At 57.3% G+C, this 19,915-nt stretch overlaps 2 protein-coding genes across 2 annotated transcripts; both read left to right on the plus strand.

The window, feature by feature from the left end:
- Window positions 1-8,618: 8,618 nt before the first annotated feature.
- MRGBP (MRG domain binding protein) lies at window positions 8,619-12,390 on the plus strand. The gene is made up of 5 exons (XM_049777155.1): window positions 8,619-8,766; window positions 9,769-9,890; window positions 10,890-10,971; window positions 11,196-11,270; window positions 11,703-12,390. The coding sequence occupies exons 1-5, from the start codon at window positions 8,619-8,621 to the stop codon at window positions 11,882-11,884; spliced, it is 609 nt and encodes a 202-aa protein (XP_049633112.1). The 3' UTR covers window positions 11,885-12,390.
- A 1,442-nt stretch (window positions 12,391-13,832) lies between these two features.
- OGFR (opioid growth factor receptor) lies at window positions 13,833-18,759 on the plus strand. Its single transcript, XM_049777139.1, has 7 exons — window positions 13,833-14,002; window positions 14,719-14,787; window positions 14,986-15,064; window positions 15,647-15,725; window positions 16,963-17,029; window positions 17,160-17,308; window positions 17,591-18,759. Exons 1-7 carry the CDS (start codon window positions 13,838-13,840, stop codon window positions 18,639-18,641), a joined length of 1,659 nt encoding a protein of 552 aa, XP_049633096.1. The 5' UTR covers window positions 13,833-13,837; the 3' UTR covers window positions 18,642-18,759.
- Window positions 18,760-19,915: the final 1,156 nt, after the last annotated feature.

Below are 19,915 nucleotides of genomic sequence, written 5' to 3' on the forward strand. Positions count from 1 at the left end.
GGCCAGAGCTGCCACAGGGCTCGGCCAAAGCCAAAGGACCTGGATCTGGCCCACCCTCATCCCTGGTGAGGCACCACAGTCTCCTGTCCCTGGCCTGCTCTGGGTGGCCGCTGCAGGAGAGTAAAGTGGGGGTGATTCAGGCCCTGTGCTGCAAGATGTGGCCAGCTGGGAGAGCAGTGGGTTGCACCTGGGCCCTGCTGGATGCAGCCCTCTCCAGCGCAGGAGTCTCTGTCATCCGCCTGGCACCTGGGCTCTGCTGGCTACCCTCCTCTCTAGAACAGAAGTTTCCCCTAGTTAGCCTGGTACCTGGTACTCCTCCACCTGGTACTCCTCCACCAGGGTCCTGCTCAGCTGACCCACCCCCCCCCACTGTCCTTAGCTCTCCTCCTGCCATTGTGCACCACCCCAATAAACCTCACACCTAGTCTGGCCTGGGGTCCTTACTTGGTCTGGCGGGGACTGTGGGAGTTGGGAGACATGGTTCAGTCTGAGGACTCATGGAGGAGGAAGGGGAGCACATGTACAACACACCTGTACAGGTGTCCTATGTACACACAGGCTTCAGAGCATATGTGTATGTAAGTAGTCAGGTACCCATGTATATATGTATGTGCATATGTGAGCTGCTCAGGGATTGGGGGGATGCCTGCCCTGGTGTCAGAGTTGGTGTAGACGGACCCTTAGACTGATCAGGATACTCTGACCTGACCCTGACTGACCCCTAACCCTGACCTTGACCCGACCCTGAATGACCCTGACCTTAACTTGAGCTTGAATGATCCTGACCCTAAATGACTCTACCTTGATCCTGACTGACCCTGGACCTCTAGATCCCACCAGGTGAGCATTCTCCTCTTCTACACAAGCAGGTGGGAGAAGAGAGGAAGTGGACAATGCCTTATTGGGGGACAGAGTCAAGCATGTGAGGAAAGCATGGGCAGATATGACTTGGATAAGCTCCAATAAGGAGCTGTGGGAACTGGGTCAGCCTCCAAAGAGGAAAACAGAATCTAAGTTACATATGGTTGAGGCCTGGGGAGACACAGAGAGACAGACCCCAAGGACATACCCCACCCTCTACATTCTCTGCTTTCCTCCCACAGGAAAGTGTGTCCCCTCACAGCCTGGGTCCCTGTGTCTAGCACCACCAGTGAGGCTGAGTCACCCCTAGGATCTGGAACACAGAAAGAGCCCAGAAAGATGCATTCTGTGATGCAATGTGGAGGGAAGGAGGGTATGGGTGAGTGGATGGTGGGTGCAAACAGATGAATGATGGAAGGATAGTTGATTCAATAAGGAGATGGAGGGATGGATCAGCTGAATAGATAAGATGGAAGAGTACTGGTTAATAGATGGTCTGAAGAGCAGATGGGTGATGGGTAGATGAGTGGATGGATATATGGACACATGGCTAGCTGGGTGGATGAGTAGATGGATGAATGAGTAGATGGGTGGATGAATAGATGGGTGGCTGGGTGCTTGGGTAGATGTGTGGATGGGTATATTTAGGAATGGGTGGATAGATGATGGGTTTATGGGTAGAGGGGTGGATGGTTGTCACCCCACCCCCATAAATAAATGAATGGGTATATATTGATATATATATAATAGATATATAATAGATGGGTAGGTAGTAGATGGGTGGCCAATGTGCAGATGAATAAATGGGGACAGATGGTAGATGGATGGATGAGTAGGTGGAGAATGAGTTATGAATGGAGGGATGAGTGAGTAGTGAATGGTTTATTGTATGAGTGGATGATTGAATAGATGGAGGATGGATGGATGAGTGAGTGGATGGATGGATGGGTGGATGGGTTGGATGGGCAGATAAATGGAGGGTAGATGAAAAAGTAGATGAGTGGATGGTCAGTGGGTGAATAAGTAAGTAGATGGGTTGGTGGGTACATGGGAAGATACACAGAGGGATGGGTAAGTGAATACAAGGACAGATAAGTGGATGGAATGAATGGATGAGTGGATAGATAAGTGGATGGAATGGATGGATGAGTGGATAGATGGACAAATGGATGGAATTCTGAGCAGATTAAAGAAGAGATGGATGTGGGGCCGGGTAGGTGGCGCTGGAGGTAAGGTGTCTGCCTTGCAAGCGCTAGCCAAGGAAGGACCACGGTTCGATCCCCCGGTGTCCCATATGGTCCCCCCAAGCCAGGGGCGATTTTTGAGCGCATAGCCAGGAGTAACCCCTGAGCGTCAAACGGGTGTGGCCCAAAAACCAAAAACAAAAAAACAAAAAAAACCAAAAAAAAAGAAGAGATGGATGTATGATTGTTGGATGTGTGGGTGAGGAATAGCTCTACTAATGGCCAGGCAAATTGCTGACCAAATGGGAGAATCTCTGCAGAAGCGGAGGCATGCACAGGTGGGGAAGAAAGAAACAACTACCAGAAGAAGCATGTTCTCTGACTATTTTATCCCTCTGGCACAGAAAGGGAACCTAAGGAAATTTCTTGCCTACAGAGTCACAAAAGCAGCTAATAACAAGGTCAGAGCCTAATGAACTTTGCCAAGGAAATTTCCATCGAGAAATGAGGGTTCTGAGAGGTTTGGCAGCTGCATCAGTCTAAGGACCACACAGCTGTGCCTGGGGTAGGCAGGGAAGGAATCTGGGGTCCAAGTCCACCTCCATTAGCACTTTCCACCAGCTGCTTGGGCCACAGAGCACCAGGGCAGAAACCAGACTTAAGCCGGAACCATGGGCACACACATCCCCCCATGACAGAACTCCTGTGTCCTTAGAAACTGGGGATCCAGGGCCGGCAAGGTGGCGCTAGAGGTAAGGTGTCTGCCTTGCAAGCACTAGCCAAGGAAGGACCGAGGTTCTATCCCCTGGGTTCTATCCCCTGGCATCCCATATGCCCCCCCCAAGCCAGGGGCAATTTCTGAGCGCTTAGCCGAGTAACCCCTGAGCATCAAACGGGTGTGGCCCCAAAAAACAAAAACAAAACAAATCAAAAAACAAAAACAAAAAAAAAGAAAGAAAGAAAAGAAAAGAAAAAAAAGAAACTGGGGATCCAAAACTCTTGCATGCTTCTTTTACAGGAAGCAGACAAGGACTAGACAGAGAGTGAGACATGGAAGAGAGTAACAGGGGGGAGCAGCCCCTACCCCAATAACTCCCCTCCCTACCCATTCACTGGGGACACACTCGGCTAAGAGGAGGGAGGTACCTGGGCTGTGTCTTCCAACCATTTTCACTATCACCTGTGAGGTATTAGGGTCCTGCCTCCTCAGAGAGGCATGGGGTTCCTGCAAGCACCCCATAGAAGATAGGAGACTCAAAATTCTGTGAACTAACCAACCCATGGGAATTCAGGACCAAGTGCTCACAGAGTACAGGCAAGAGACCCATACAGTGGTAGAAAAGAGAGGCCAGGAAGGAAGTGGGACACAGAACTAGAATGCAACAGGAAACATCCCACAATGCTAGGGCCTTCCTCCTGGTTCTGTGTTCAGGGGTCACTTCTGGCTGGGGACCTATGCAGTGCCAGGGTTAGAACACAGTCTAGGTACATGAAAGGACAGCACCTTCCCCAGGGCTACTCTCCAGACCAAGGGATACTTTCCATCCAAATATTGAGCTCAGGGGGCCAGAGAGATAGCACAGTGGTAGGGCTTTTGCCTTGCACACAGTTGGTTCAGGACAGACAGTGGTTCGAATCCTGGCATTCCATATGGTCCCCTGTACCTGCCAGGAGTGATTTCTGAGCACCACCGGATGTGACCTCCCAAAAAAAATATTGAGCTCAGTCAAGAAAATCAGCCCCTTGGGCCCGGAGAGATAGCACAGCAGCGTTTGCCTTGCAAGCAGCCAATCCAGGACCAAAGGTGGTTGGTTCGAATCCCAGTGTCCCATATGGTCCCCCGTGCCTGCCAGGAGCTATTTCTGAGCAGACAGCCAGGAGTAACCCCTGAGCACCACCGGTGTGACCCAAAAACCAAAAACCAAAAAAAAAAAAAAAAAAAAGAAAACCAGCCCTTGAGTCAGAGTGATAGTATGGTGGGGAGGGCATTTTCCATGCAAATGGATAACCTGGGTTGGATCCCATCCTTCCAAAGAATTGCCTAAGCAATGCCACAGTGATCCCTGAGCACAGAGATAGGAGTAACCCCTGAGGAAAAATAATTTTAAAATAGAAAGAAAACCAGCCTTAAACAGTTCTCAAGGCTCAACTTGAATCTCATAGCTGAGCTGCTCCAGAACATTCTCTGGTTCCCTGTGAGTCCAGTAGCTGTCCCAAGCCAGCCTGCTTGGCTCTAGCTGGTCCTGCTGTGTCCAGTGACCAGAAGCCCTTACAGTTTCAGTGTGCTTTAGGGTTAGGTTATACCTTATTTTACCAAAAGCAAAGATTATTCCTAGTTGCTTTGTATATATTTGTTTACAACTTGGTTTTACTCCAAAACAGAGATGGTCTCTCATGTAAACCTGGGTGGAGCTGGCTCAGGATAGCCTGAGCTATCTGTCCTTACTCTGTCCTTATTCCCCATCTGGGGGTGGTCTCTAGACTCAATAAAAATGACCATTCTGGGGCTGGATTGATAGCACAGCAGTAGGGCATTTGCCTTGTACCGTGGTTGACCCAGGAGGGACCCAAGTTCAATTCCCGACATCCCATATGGTTCCCCAAGCCTTCCAGGAGTGACTTCTAAGTCCAGAGCCAAGATTAACCCCTGAGTGCCTCCGGGTATGTGGCAAAAAAAAAAAAAAAAAAAAAAAAAAAAAAAAGACCATCTAGTAGGCAGCTGGCTCTTGATACGATATAGAAGATTGCCAGAATACCTGTGTATGGGGTGATTTTACACTGTGGGTCAAGCCAGAGCCCAGACAGCAGGAACCATGCAAGAACTCCAGGGAGCCCAGAGATAGACAGTACCCTCCAAACAGAGTGGGGTGCTTCCAAGCTGTTCCACCCGGACACGGGAGCTTTGCTCTTAGGCAGTCTCAGATGAACATCAGGGATCTGCCTATTCACAGTCCCTTCCCAGAATGCAGCTAAAGGAGAAATGCAGAGACCCAACACCCTCAGATTCTGCAGCTCTGGGACCTTTGGTTAAACCCCCACCCAAGCTCCTAGAGCCTCAGGAGTTGCTGGCCACCTCAGAGCCATCTAAGGCAGCAAGGCATCTGTCGAATAAGGAAAAAGTCACCCCAGCCACTCGAGTTTCCATCAGCGAGGCCCCCACCCACGACCCCTCCTGCTCCCCGACCTGGCTCAGAGCTGGTGCCCAGGAAGCAGTGGGGGTACTGAATTCCTGGGGCTCACATGCCAGCACCAGCCAGCCTTACACACCATCACTCATCACAATAGAACAGTGATGCTAGGGAGCCTGGCTGGGTTGAACCGTGGGGCAGACACACACCCTAGTGGTCAGTTTGTTGACTGCAGGCTTATGGGAAATCATAGGGGACTTGGGGACACGGGGCACCTCACAGAACCCCAGAGATCAGGCTGCAGCTGTACCTGAGGTGCACCCAGCTTGGGTGGTTCCTAACGCATATCCCTGCCCTATTGGGGAAACGTCTCAGTACCTTGTGCACTGCCAGCCTGTTCAGTAGACTCCGGATCCAAAAGGACAGAGCCCCACACAGTCCAGGCGGGATCAGTGCTTAGTCCGGGGGGGGGGGTGTGTCAGCGCACAGTCCAGGTGGGGTCACCACACAATCCCTGGATATATAAGCCCCCAGCTCAAGTGTGGGCATTGGCTGCTTCTCCCAGACTGCTTTGCTGAATGGTGGCTGCCAGACTTCTGGAAAAACTGTTGGTTGGAATCACTATTCCTGCTGCCTCGTCTGCTTTTCCCTTTCCCCTGTCCTCTCTCTGGCTGACTTTGGTCCCAACCTTAGTGAGTTCTCTTCCTCTCCCCGTCTCCCAGCCTAGGGATTGGCTGTAAGACTGTTGTCTTAATATAAATTAATGAGTCCTAGAGTTGGTAGGGGGATGGTGAGGCCTATCTGGGCTCGGCCCGGCTCCTGCAGACCCTATGGCCTGGCAGGTCTGAAGGTTGCAGGGTGAGGGCAGAGAGATTCACAAAGCAGTCAGATGAAGTTCCAGGAGTCAGCCAGCTTTATTTCACGGTCTCTACCGCCATGTACACCTCCTCACATGGCCTCTATCCTAAGCCTTTTCCTAGCAGTTCCTTCTCTACTCCTTCTGGCTCTCAGCCTCTGTCTCCCTTTCAGCTGCTTTTTCCAGGCTTCCTAACTAGCTTCCAGGCTGACTAATTCCCTTTGCTGAAGCTACTGCTGCTGAATCTGTTACTGAATTGGTGATCTCTATTGAATCTTGCTGTTGATTCTCACTTCTGCTTCTCCTCACTTCTGCCACTTGCCTCTAACTCCCCTTCTTTTTTGGGGGGGGGTCACACCCGGCAGCGCTCAGAGATCACTCTTGGCTCTACGCTCAGAAATAGTTCCTGGCAGGCTTGGGGGACCATCTGAGATGTCGGGACTTGAAACACAGTCCTTCTGCATGCAAGGCAAATGCCTTACCTCTATGCTATCTCTCTGGCCCCTAACTCCCCTTCTTAATCCCTCTCTCCCCCCAAGTCAGCTTCCTTTATCCACACATTCCAGGTGTGGGCGTTCTGATCATTCAGGTGGGATAAATAAGAAGTTGAGAAGGGGATACCCTCATAAGACCCCTAGCTGGGAAGCCTTGCCTGTTCGGCTATTAAATCTGGTCTCCAAAAATCCTTTTCATTTTGGGATTCTGCCTCGGCCCTGGCAGAGGGGTCAGTGCATAGTCCAGGAAGGGTTAGTGGCACAGTCCAGAGGGGTCACCGCAGAGTCCAGGCGAAGTTTGTGGCACAGTTCAGGGTGGGTTAGTGACATAATCCAGATAGGGTCAGTGTACCATCCAGTGGGGTCACCACATAGTCCCAGGTGGGGTCACTACAGATTCCAGACAGAGTTAGTAGCACAGTCCAGGTGGAGTCAGTGCACAGTTGAGGTGGGCTCACTGCATGTCCAGGGGGGTCACCGCACATCCTGGATGGGGTTACCACACAATCCAGGAGAGTTGGCACAGAGTTCAGGTGGGTTAGTGGCAAAGTCCAGCGTTTTCAGGGGCACAGTCCAGGAGGGGTCACTGTAGAGTCCTAGCAGGGTTAGTGGCACAGTCAGGCAGAGTCAGTGCAAATCTAGTGGGGGGGGTCACTGCATAGTCCAGGTGGGCTCCCAGCACAATCCAAGGGGTGTCACCACACAGACCAAGGTAGGATCACCTCACAGTCAAGGGGTCAACACACAGTCCAGGTGGGGTCACTACACAGTCCCAGTGCTGTCACCACACAATCCAAGAGGGTAACTGCAGATTCCAAGCCTGGTTAGTGGCACAGTCCAGGTGAGGTCAGCGATACAGTTCAGATGGGGTCAGGGGCACAGTCCAGGGGATGTCAGTGCACAGTCCAAAGGGCGGCAGTTGACAGTCCAGGGGTGTCAATGGCACAGTCTGGGGGGCAGGGGCACAGTTTAGGTGGGGTCAGTGCACAGTCCAGGCAGAGTTCATGATACGGTCCAATTGGTGTCAGAACACAATACACTTATTTCGCAGTCCAGGCAGTCAATTCAGAGACAACGGGGGTATCACTGTACAATCTAGGGGGGAGTCAATGCAGTCCAGGTGGGTTTGTGCACAATCCAAGTTGAGTCATTGGGCCATCCAGGGGGTCAGCGCACAGCCCAGAAGGAGTCAGTCAGTGCACCATCAAGGTGGGGTCAGCGCACAGCCCAGAAGGAGTCAGTCAGTGCACCATCAAGGTGGGGTCAGTGCACAGTCCAGGGGTGATACCAGCGTCTTGGGGGGACTAGTGGCAAAGTCCATGGAGTGTGGGGGGGTCAGAGCACATTCCTGATGGTCACTGCCCCGTCCAGGTGGAGTCAGAGATACAGTGAGTAACCAGGAGTGGTCAGTACACAGTTCAGGGAGGGTCAGTGGACAGACCGTGGGTGTCAAGGGCACAGTGTCAGCTGGTGTCAGTGCATCGTCTCACCCTGGATGGTGACAGCCACTGGTCAGGGTCACCACCCAAGGGGGGTCAATTAATGACAAGGCCAACAGGGTCAGTGCACAGTTCAAATGGAGCTACAGAACAGTCCAGGCGGGGTCAGTGCACAGTCCAGGGAGGGTCAGGGGACAGTCTGCAGGTGTCAAGGGCACAGTGTCAGCTGGTGTCAGTGCCTGTCTCACCCAGAATAGTGACACCCACCTGGCCAGGGGCACCATCCAGGTGGGGTCAATCATACAGGCCAACAGGGCAACGCAGAGTTCAAGTGGAATCACAGAGCAGTCCAGGCGGGGTCCGTGCACAGTTCACCCCGCTCCATAGGGTCAAAGGTCAGGCCCCAGGCCCGGTCCCCGTCGCCCCAGTGGCTCCAGCCCCGCCGTCTTCAAAGCGCGCCGCTCAGCCTGGCTGCTAGCGGCGTCGGGCATCGCGCCTCCACTGCGCAGGCGCGCGGCGGAAACGCCTCCACCGCCAGGGGGCGGCGAGCGCGTCGCGCCACTACGAGCCTTCACCGCGCCTGCGCGGCCCGGCCGAACCTCTGCCGCCTCGACTGCGCCTGCGCCTGCCGGAGCCCGGGCTGGGCCGGCCGCGCCATGGGGGAGGCCGAGGTGGGCGGCGGCGGCGCGGCCGGCGACAAGGGCCCCGGGGAGGCGGCCACCAGCCCGGCCGAGGAGACGGTGGTGTGGAGCCCCGAGGTGGAGGTGTGCCTCTTCCACGCCATGCTGGGCCACAAGCCCGTCGGTGAGCGGGGGAGCCGGCCGCGTGGGGGTGGCTGCGTGACTGGCGGGGTGGGCGGGTGGTGGCAACCGTCGGGGCGGCACCCGCCCGCACCCGGCCCCGCGGGCCCGAGCCCCAACGACCCTAGACCCCAACACCCCCCTAGAGCCACCCCTGCACTCCCAGAGACACCCCAGCACCCCCCAGAGACACCCACACACCCTCAGAGACACCCCTACACCCCCAGAGACACCCCTACACCCCAGAGACACTCACATATCAGCCCCGCTGACCCCAGATCCCCATCCATCCACACCCCCCAGAGACACCCACACACCCTCAGAGACACCCCAACACGCTGACCCCAGATCCCCACCCATCCACACCCCCCAGAGATACCCTAACAACCCCCCAGAGACACCCCTATACCCCCAGAGACACTCACACATCAGCCCTGCCCCGCTGACCCCAGATCCCCACCCATCCACACCCCCCAGAGATACCCCAACACCCCCCAGAGATGCCCCTACACCCCCAGAGACACTCACACACACCCAGAGACACCCCTACACCCCTCTCAGAGACACCAATACCTCCCCAGAGTGACCCACACACCAGTCCTGCCCTGCCCGCCCCAGATCCCCACCCACCTATATTTCCCCACACACAGTCACTCACACACCTCCAGAGCCACCCACACACCAGTTCTACCCTGCGGGCCCCAGATCCCCGCCCACCCACACACCAGCCCTGTCCTGCAGGCCCCAGATCCCCCACCCTCACACCCCCAGAGCCATCCACACACACCCCAGAGCGACCCACACACCAGCCCTGCCCCGTGGGCCCCAGAACCACCCACACACCCCTAGAGCCACCCATACACCCCCCCCAGATCCACCCACACATCAGCCCTGCCCCACTGTGACCCCAGGTCCCCCCACCTCCCCCTAGAGCCACTCACGAAGCAGCCCTGCCCGATCCCGTCGTCCGACCCCCACCCCTTGCCCCGCACACCTGTGCCCGCAGGTGTGAACCGCCACTTCCACATGATCTGTATCAGGGACAAGTTCAGCCAGAACATCGGCCGGCAGGTGCCCTCCAAGGTCATCTGGGACCACCTAAGCACCATGTACGACATGCAGGCACTGGTAAGCTGCACCCGCCCTCCCTGCGCCCCTCACCATGCTCTCCTTGCGGCCCCAGGCCCCAGATGGGCTGACCTGAGCCAGGGCCCCACGCTGTGGCTCAGCCCAACTGCCCGCAAAGAGAAAGAACAGAAAAAAAATGGCAACCGGGCTGCACATCACATCAGGTTGGCACAGCCAAGACTCCCCTGGAAGGATCCTGAGGTCAGTGATTGCTCCAAGCAGTGCTCTGGCTGGAAAAAGTGACCCAGCAACCAGCACCTTGGGGAGTGAGGTGGTGTCTGAGGCACCAGGCGGGAAGGCCCAGCCAGCTGTGTATGTGTGGGTGGGTGGGTGGGTGCACAGGTGAGCTGGAGACCCAGGAGGAAGGTTGGCAGGTGGCAGGACCCTGTGATGGACCCAGGCAAAGAAGGGTGGTGTGTGGCCAGAGAGAGGGCTAGAATTTGCTGGGTCACCTTGGATGTGTAGGATGGCGCTGACCGTGACCCTGCTGAGCCGGGCACCCCAAGCGTGTGACTCCTACACCCAGTGCTCACATCCAGGCTGCCAGGCTGCAGCGGTTGATGAGGACCCAGAGAGGAATTCTGGCATGATCCCATTGGGAGATACCACACAACTGGTCCTAAAGATGCTGCTGGGTTTAAGCCGAAGGAGCTGGGCCCTGACCCATGTCCAGCATGTGCAAGGATGCATGTTGGGGCTGAACTGCCCCCAACCTTGACCTTGAGACCCTGTGTTGGCACCCATCCACCCTCTGAGCACTCCTGTGCCAGCTTCTGAGTGTCACTGCTTGCTTCTTAAACCCATGTGGCTTCTATTGGGATTTTTTGTTTGTTTTTATGGGGATCACACCTGGCGGGCTCTAGGGAACCATTCAACATGCCAGGGATTGAACTAGATAGAACTCCGCTTGGCCGTGTGCAAGGCACATGCTTTCTCCGCTGTGCTGTCTCTCTGGCCTCACTTCCTTCTCGAACCTACATGACTTCTTTTGCCCATCAGCACGAGTCTGAGATTCTTCCATTCCCGAACTCCGAGAGAAACTTTGTTCTCCCAGAAGAAATCATCCAGGAGGTTCGAGAAGGTGAGCTGGAGACATTCCTTCCCCCTGATAGGCAGGATGGCAGAGCCTGGCTCTGTTGCCTGCCCTAGGGCTGGAAGGCCCAAGATTGGTGAGGATAGGACTGTGGCTTTCTTGATGAGGCCTGGCACAGTGGCACTGCCTGCCTTCCACGCCAACCCCCAACCCCTGTGGCAGGCTGAGGTCAGCTGTTAGGTCAGCTGTCAGGCCAGCTGTGTTTTCCACAGGGAAAGTGATCATCGAGGAGGAAATGAAGGAGGAGATGAAGGAGGACGTGGACCCACACAGCGGGGCTGACGATGGTAGGTGCCTCCACCCCTTCCCGGGCACCACGTATTTACCAGAGCAGTCTCTGTCTGCTGTTTGCTTGAACACAGGCGTATATGTGGGAGTGAGTGAGTGAGTTGTCTGTGGGTGCATGCAAACTGCAGGCAAATGGGTGGTGGATATGGGCAGACAGGTGCATGTGGGCAAGGGGGGGGTGACCTGCACACTCTTCAGTGAGCAGAGACCCTAGTGCCATGAAAGGTGTAGGTCTGGGTGGCAGCAGAACAGACCCAAAAGAGCAGGGACCAAAGGCCGTGCACAGCACAGGGGGCATGTTTTAGTTTCTATAGTTCAGGAGGCACTTTTGGGGTTCAGAGTGTCCCCCACATGGACAGGAATAAAGGAACGGGAAGATGACGTTGCAATCCTGCAGCTTCTGTCTCCAGCCAAATGATCTTGTCTCCCAGTTTTTTCATCTTCAGGAAGCTTGGGGAAAGCTACGGAGAAATCGAGCAAAGACAAGAACTCCTCAGACTTGGGGTCCAAAGATGGCGCGGATAAGCGCAAGCGCAGCCGGGTCACCGACAAGGTCCTGACAGCCAACAGTAACCCCTCTAGTCCCAGCGCTGCCAAGCGGCGCCGGACATAAGCTTTGGCCCCAATGGGTCTGAAGGAATGACTATGTCTGTGTGTGGCTTCCTGGGCATGCCATGGAAAGTGGGCAGGAACCCCGGACAGCAAGTAGTAAAGCATCCAAGGTTGCTCCTCTGTCCATCTGTCTGCCCTCCTGAAGACGCTGCAGCCTCACAGACCCTCTCACAGCGGGACTGAATGAAGCCTGCACACAAATCCAGTTGCTCCTTCACTGTTTCCTTTTTAAGAAACCTGTTTGAGTGTTTCCTAGGAAGCCAATGCTTCACAAGTGAAACTCATGTTGGATTTTTTTTTTCCTGAGATGTTTGAAGTTCCTAACTACTGAGGTACTTTCTGCTCAGTTTTTATAAGTCAGATACCGAGAATTTGTAGCGGTTATTTTTGTATTATCCGGTAACGTGCAGACCGAGCGCCTTGACGGAGTCGGGTGCCCACTGGCCTGTGCCCACTGGCGGCTGGCACCATCTGAGTGTCATGCTTATTAAAGCACAAACCAGCCTAGAGGTGTGTGATCTGATGCCCAAGTGGATTCGATTCCCTGCAGGGGTCTCTTTGATTTTCCCAGGTTTCATCGAGTGTCTGTTAAAATGCCTCATACATTAGGTTGGAGCTGTAGCACAGTGGGTAAGGTGTTTGCCTTGCATGCAGATGACCAGGGTTTAATCTCCCTGATACCCCACTTGCCCCCTCTGCTGGCCAGTCGTGAGCCCTGAGCCAGGAGTAAGCCCAGGCATTGCTGTGTGCCCAAAAGCCACTGAACAAAAAGCCGGTTCCATGTAGATGTGAAGCTGACGGAAACTTACCGGTGGCAGCAGCCCGGCTGTGTGGTGTGAGGGACTCACCCTGCGTGTTGTCCATCCTCAGGGATCCCAACAGCACTTCAGGCTTCTGTATTAGACCAGTGCCAAGGGACCCCCAAGAGGTGGGCAGCCACGAGGGGGTCAGTGGCTGTCCTAGTTACCCCGGCTCTGCTCCTGGCCCAGTCACTGCTCCACCTGCCCAGCTCGGCCCAGCTGCCTTGCATGGTGTGCGGTGGCCCTACATTCCACAGTGTTAAGTTTAGTGGCCTCCAGCAGGGGTTGGGGGAGTTGCAGTATCTTATCGGCTGTGCGCTGCCCTGAAGGCAAATGCCATTGGCATGTGTCCTGGGGAAGCAAGCCTCTGGAACAGAAACCGAAAGAGATCGGGAAAGGTTGCTGGCAGGTCTACACGGTGGCCCTGCTGTGAACCCTGGGTGAGGGGTGAGCCCCAGGCCAAGGGACACCCTGCCCACATGCCATCAGCCAGCACTCCTGCGGGTGTCGCCCGGGCTGGGCCTGCTAAGTGCAGGCTGGAGGCCTCTAAGCGTGCTCTGGTCTGATGGTCAGTGGCCAGGCCCACGCCTGGCAGGGTATATTGTTGGGGTTCAGCAGCCTGGGAGGAGACGGGGGCTCCGTCCTACCGCTCCAGGATATTCTAACAGACCCGCGCGTGGCTCTTGGGCCTAGGGGAGAGATTCTGCGGGCTGAGAGCACGCTGCGTGCGGATAAGACATCCTAAGGGCTGGAAACGCCCGGGGCTGCCTCGGTGACTGGGGCGGGCATCGCCCCTCCGAAACCGAAAACGGCCTCTGCTCTCCAGGCGCTCTTCCGAGCCCCGCACCAGCCACTGCGCTCCAGGCTCCGCCTCGACGCCCAGCACCGCCCTTTATGGTGTAGGCCCCGCCTACTGCGTCTTAGGCTCCGCCCCCAGCACCAACCTTTTGTGGTAGCCACGCCCATCGCTCTTAGGTCACGCCCCCAACACCGCCCTTTTGTCCAGGCTCCGCCTCTACCCCAGCACGACCCTTTCCAGATAGGCCACGCCCACCACCCCGCCCTCCCGGGCCCGCCCCCGCGCGTCTCCTCGCTTCCTCCCGCTTCGGTTTCGCTTCCGCTGAGCGGGCTTGGCGCGGCCCGGCCCGGCCGGCATGGAGGAGGACGCGGCCTGCGACTCGACCTGGGACGACTCCGGGGCGGACAGCGACGGCTCGAGCGGCGGCGGCGGCGGGGGCGACGGGGGCGGCGGCCCGGGGGACTCGGACGGGGACGGGGACGATGAGGCGGAGCGGGAGGCGCGGCCCGACGTGCTCCAGGTGCGGGGCTCCCCGGGCTGTGGCCGTCCCGCCGCGGGGGTCAGCGGGGCCCCGGCCGCGACTCCCGATCCCCGGCCCGGGCCCGAGGCACCGCCCGGAGCCCCCGGCCACAGACACCGGCCTGGGCGGGCGGGCGGGCGGGGGCCTCCTGTCCCTCTCCCCTCCGTCCCCGTCGCCCGCACTTGTGGCCCGCAGAGGGGCCGGACTCCAGGCCCCAGGCAGGGCTCGGCTCTCCGGGCTCCCGGGCGCAAGTGGCACGGGGCGTGTGGGGCTGGTACGTGCCGGGGTGCCCGCGCCCTGGAGACCCAGGCCCAGAGGAGGGAAACCCTGGGCGGCCGGACTGGTCCGCAGAGGACCCCGGGGCATCTGCCACGGCCCCCACCCTGCGTGACCACAGCACCCAAGGCCGGGCCAGTGCTGAAAGAGAAAGCAGAAGGGCCTCCCCTCCCGGCAGGGGCCACGCCCTGGGCAGTTAGCTCTGGGACAGGCCTGGCCAGTCACCCCAGCCTTCTTTTTCTTTTTGGTTTTTGGGTCCCACCCGGCAGCGCTCAGGGGTTCCTCCTGGCTCTACACTCAGAATCCCCTCCTGCCAGTCTCGGGGGACCCTATGGGGCGCCGGGATTCGAACCACCGTCCTTCTGCATGCAAGGGAAACGCCTTACCTCCATGCTATCTCTCCAGCCCCTCACCTTGGCCCCTTGGCCTTCTCTGCTCAGGCCAAGAAACCCCCTCCTCGGAACTTTCGAGCCATGCGGGACACGGCCAGATACCGGCACCACTACCCGGTAGGTAACTGCTGCTGGCCACTGCGTGGCCTTAGCACTCTGCCCCTTCCCTGCCCGCTCTCCTCTCCCAGGCCTGCAGGCGCCTGGGCAAGACTGGTGGCCTGGGGGCAGGAGGTGAGGCTGGCCTTGCAGGTAGCAGGGAGGCTGGGGCAGCCCTTCTGCAGGGTTTCTTTCTACTGCCCTCTTCTGGCCTGGCAGGGTTTGGAGGAGAAAGATGGCAGCAGCGAAATGCCCAACCTGAGCTTCTACAAGAACGAAATCCGCTTCCAGCCCAATGGTGCGTGCGACCCGGGATCCACACACTCCCAGACGTGCTCGCACACTCACGCACCCACACGCACTCGCGGGGGCTGAGGGGCGCTTCCTGAGGTTAGGCCTGAGCACCTGTCATCCTTGCTCTGAGCTCATCCGCTTGCAGGTGGGAGAGGTGGGATACGCCAAGGAGCTGGCAGGGTCTTCCTGCCACCAGGGTTTGATGGGTTAACCCTGTACCCAGGGTTCAGTGCTCATAGGAAGTCAATGTTGCAGGGGCCCCCATCCTGCAGCGCTCAGGGCCTGTCCCTGATCTCAAAGTTCAAAGATTGGCCCCGCAGTGATTGGGTACCATTTCCTGCCCCTATAGCACCTGCTGCTGAACTGCCCCAGTGAGGTGTCCCGTTCCCCCTCCAGGGATCTCTTCTCCAGACATAACCACCGGTGCAGACAAAGGCCCCAGTTCCCAGGCCCCCATTGCCAAGGACTGGCCCTGTGGGGTGGCCGGGCGGGACAGGCAAGGGAGATGCCCACACATGGGATGGCCACAGGGCGTGGGCGGGTGAGAGGCCACCTTGTAGCCCCTCTGAACCGCTTGCTGTCACAGGCTGCTTCATCCAGGACATTCTGCAAAACTGGAAGGAAGACTACGAGCAGATGGAAGATAACCACTCCTACATCCAGTGGTGAGAGCCAACGGCCGCCCCACTGTTCCTGCGGCTCCAGGGGCTGAGCTGGGTTGTAGGTGTGACTGCTCCTGACCAGTCGGGAGTGCTCATTGGTTACTGGTCTGGGGGCAGAGAACCCTCTACAGAACTTGCCTTCATAGGGAAGGTCCTACCTATGTGGCCCTAGCTGGGAATTGGTCTCTCCAGGTGCTGGGTATTCAGGATATAGGGAAACTCCCATACTCCATTGAGTGGGAGGGAGGCCCCATCTCCTGGCCTGGCCCCCCACCTCTTGACTCCACCCCTTTTTCCATTGCTAAACCTGAGCTCCGCCCCTTTGTCCCACCTCTAGCCTTTATCCCTTAGCTTCACCTCCCAACCCTGCCTCTTCCCTGTGCCCACATTTCCTGCCCCTGACCTGCCCAATGGACAGTTCAGTCCCTGAGTTTACTTACCTCCCATCCCTCTACTTTTTTGTTTGGGGTTTTTTTCGGGGGGCCACATCTGGTGACTCTCAGGTTACTCCTGGCTATGTGCTCAGAAATTGCTCCCAGGGGGCCGGAGAGATAGCCTGGAGGTAAGGCGTCTGCCTTCCATGCAGAAGAACTGTGGTTTGAATCCCGGCATCCCATATGGTCCCCTGTGCCTGCCAGGGGCAATTTCTTTTTTTTTTTTTTTGGTTTTTGGGCCACATCCGGTGACGCTCAGGGGTTACTCCTGGCTATGTGCTCAGAAGTCGCTCCTGGCTTGGGGGACCATATGGGACCCCGGGGGATCGAACACCAGTCTAGCGCAGTCTAGCGCAGGCAAGGCAGGCACCTTACCTTTAGCGCCACCGCCCGGCCCCCAGGGGCAATTTCTGAGCATAGAGCCAGGAGTAACCCCTGAGCGCTTCCAGGTATTACCAAAAAAAAAAGAAAGAAAGAAATCGCTTCCAGGGGCCAAAAGAGATAGCAGAGCAATAGGGTGTTTGCCTTGCAAGCCGTGGACCCTGTACCAACAGTGGTTCGAATCCCGGCATCCCATATGGTCCCCTGAGCCCGTCAGGAGTGACTCCTGAGCACTGCTGGTTGTGACCCCAAAAAGAAAAAGAAAAGGAAAGAAACTGCCCCATTCTCTCTCACTGGCTCCACTCCCCTATTCTCTCAGCTCCCTTGAACTCCAAGCCCATTGGGTCCAATAGCAGCCTCCAGGATTGGGCTGAGCTGCCCCTCTGCTCTGCCCGCCACTGAGGGGTCTTTCCCGTCTCTTCCAGGCTTTTTCCGCTGAGGGAACCTGGTGTGAACTGGCATGCCAAGCCCCTCACACTACAGGAGATCGAGGTGAAGGGGGTCAGAATCGGGCAGGGGCGGGTCTCCCCAAGTGTCAGAGGCCACTGAGGAAGGGTTGAGTGCCCGACTCCCAAATAAAACTGAGGCACGACCACGTCAGTCCCACAAACTCACCTTCCAGGCCTTCAAGAGCTCCCCGGAGGTCCAGAAGCGGCTGATCCAGGCCTATGAGCTCATGCTGGGCTTCTACGGGATCCAGCTGGAGGACAGCACCACGGGTCGCGTGTGCCGGGCCCCCAATTACGTGGCCCGCTTCCGGAACCTCAACTGGTGAGACCCCTCGCCCTGCACAAGGCTGGTGAGGGCAGCTGGAGCTGAGTACTCCAAACCTAGGGCCCGGCTTGTCTTGGGCAGAGACGGTGCGGGCCCCAGTCTAGGCTCTGGAGTGGGCGAGCCTGAGGGGGGCTACCCCAGCATGCGTACCCCAGCATGGCATGGCCTGCAGACCCGGGGCTGGGATGGAGAATGACCAACTGACACCGTGGGCTCGGCTCCCCCACCACGTCACCCCGCATCACCCCGGCCCCTTGTCCCCTCCATCTGCCCCCGCAGGCACAGTCACAACAACCTCCGCCTCACACGCATCCTCAAGTCCCTGGGTGAGCTGGGCCTGGAGCAACTGCAGGCACCACTGGTGCGCTTCTTCCTGGAGGAGACTCTGGTCCGAGGCCAGCTGCCCTCCGTGCGCCAAAGCGTGCTCGACTATTTCGTCTTCACAGTGCGCTGCCGGCGCCAGCGCCGCCACCTGCTGCGCTTCGCCTGGAAGCACTTTAAGCCGCGCCTCCACTTTGTCTGGGCACCCCACAAACAGCTGCAGAGGCTGCGGTCATCACCGCACCTGGCCCTGCTGGCCAGCGATGCCTCCCAGGAAACTGAGGTTGGAGCTGCAGCTGCACTGGAGGAAGGGGCACGTCCAGGCTCCCTGGAAGAGGGGGCACACCAAGGCTCCCTGGAAGAGGGGGCACACCAGGGCTCCCTGGAAGAAGGGGCACACTCGGGCTCGCTGGAGGAAGGGGCACACCCGGGCTCGCTGGAGGAAGGGGCACACCCGGGCTCGCTGGAGGAAGGGGCACACCCGGGCTCACTGAAAGAAGAAGGGGCATGCCCGGGCTCACTGAAAGAAGAAGGGGCACGCCCGGGCTCACTGCTCACTGAGGCAGACGCCCAGCAGAGAGACCAGGGCAGTGAGGATGGGGCCCCTGAGCCAGCGCCCCCCAGCCCCAAGGAGAGCAAGAAGCGGAAACTAGAGGGAAGCCTTGAACAGGGCCCCCTAGGGCCAGGCACTTGCAGCATCTCTGATGTGGAGGGAATTGTCCTGAACCTGGAAGGCTGTGCCCTGAGCCAGGGTGACCAACAGCCAGCGCCGGTGCCCATGGACAGCCAGGCCCCTGGCGACATGGTGGCGCAGCCCTGCCCACAGCCCTCCAGGACCAAGGAGGACGATGATGTGAGGAAGAGGAGGAAGATAAGCTCCACCAGGAGTCCTGAGGATTGCGAGGATGAGGATGAGGTGCAGGAGAAGGCTGAGGGCCAAGTCAGCCCCAGGCCAGGCACCCCCACAAGCCTTGTCGTGCAGGAGGACCCAGATGTCCAGAAGCCTTAAGAGACCGGGGCCAAGGGCACACCAGGCCACCGCCCATCTCTGGACCTGAACCACAGGCCCAAGGGGGCCATTGCATTGGTGCTGAGGCCTTTTCCAAATAAATGCCTCTACTCTGCTACTTTGATGTGGGGTACACTGATGTGGAAGCACCCCAGGGCCCTTGACTTTTCCAAGAGGGTGACCCCAGCCATGGAGGTTATGGCTAGTCTAGAGGTCTATGCTGAGTAGGAAGCAGTAGACAGGCCTGCAGCCTTCCAGGGCAGACAGCCCACTCTGGGAGACGTTAGGGCATATCCTTAGACCCAAGCTCTTGTTTTCTCCGAGAGGAAAGTGTGAGCCACCAGCTTGGACTGGCCTGTCAGTACCATCTTTCTGGTAGTTTCTTGTGTTTTTTTTTGCCGGGAAGCCCCACCTGGCTATATTCAGAACTTCTACCTGGCTCTGCACTCAGGGATCACTCCTGGAGGTCAGGGATCACTCCTGGAGGTGCTTGGCATACCCTATGCAGGCCAGGGATCAGACTGAGTCAGGTGTGTGGCCCGCCGTACCCTCTCCAGCCTTGTTGGTGCTTTATTCCCAGGTGCCATGTCATGTCTGCATCGTGCTTGGGGAATTCTCCCAGTATTTTAAGCTCTTTCACGATTGTTGTGTCTGTCCTGGTGATCTGTGGCCTTCGGCCGTTAACACAACACCTGTCACTATTTCGGGGTCCCACACATGGTGTGTGCCCGGCCACACCACCGATATCCCACAAGTCTACCCTTGGTCTTGCAAATGTTTCAGGACTGAGCCCCAGCTCTTGAAATCAAAAACTACAGGTGAAGGGGCAACGGTGCAGCAGGGAGGGCATTTGCCCTGCATCTTGCCAATTCGGGTTTGATCCCCAGCATCCCAGATGGTCCCATCGTGCTGAACCATGAGTAACGTCTGAGTGCCACTGGGTTACTCAAGGCAAACAAAAACTACAGGTGAAGAAGATGATTGAGGAAAGCCCAAAGGTGGGCCTCTTATGCTCAAAGGTAGCCAAGCTCTCTAGAGGTCAAGAACATCTGTGGAAGGAAATGCAAGAGGTGCTCCAGGGAGTACACTTAGCAAGGGGTGGGGAGGGGTAGCAATCCGGTTGCAGAGAGGGAGAAGGGGTGTGGTCTCGACATTCCCGGTGGCCTCCACCTTCCCAGGAATGAGGCCTTGCTCTTGTCCTAACCAAGAAGTGAACAGGGGCAAAGGGGCTGCAGGAAGAAAGTCAGAAGTCAGTTCTAGAGATGGAAGGGGAC

This window comes from Suncus etruscus, chromosome 7, assembly GCF_024139225.1.
Source record: "Suncus etruscus isolate mSunEtr1 chromosome 7, mSunEtr1.pri.cur, whole genome shotgun sequence".
Lineage (NCBI taxonomy): Eukaryota > Metazoa > Chordata > Mammalia > Eulipotyphla > Soricidae > Suncus > Suncus etruscus.

Excerpts from the sequence above, each read along its gene's own strand:
- MRGBP (XM_049777155.1), top strand. The coding sequence starts at position 8,619 with ATGGGGGAGGCCGAGGTGGGCGGCGGCGGCGCGGCCGGCGACAAGGGC. Across the intron at positions 9,891-10,889 it reads TGTACGACATGCAGGCACTG|CACGAGTCTGAGATTCTTCC; the intron begins GTAAGCTGCACC and ends TTTGCCCATCAG. Across the intron at positions 10,972-11,195 it reads CATCCAGGAGGTTCGAGAAG|GGAAAGTGATCATCGAGGAG; the intron begins GTGAGCTGGAGA and ends TGTTTTCCACAG.
- OGFR (XM_049777139.1), top strand. The coding sequence starts at position 13,838 with ATGGAGGAGGACGCGGCCTGCGACTCGACCTGGGACGACTCCGGGGCG. Across the intron at positions 14,788-14,985 it reads GATACCGGCACCACTACCCG|GGTTTGGAGGAGAAAGATGG; the intron begins GTAGGTAACTGC and ends CTGGCCTGGCAG. Across the intron at positions 17,030-17,159 it reads TCACACTACAGGAGATCGAG|GCCTTCAAGAGCTCCCCGGA; the intron begins GTGAAGGGGGTC and ends CTCACCTTCCAG.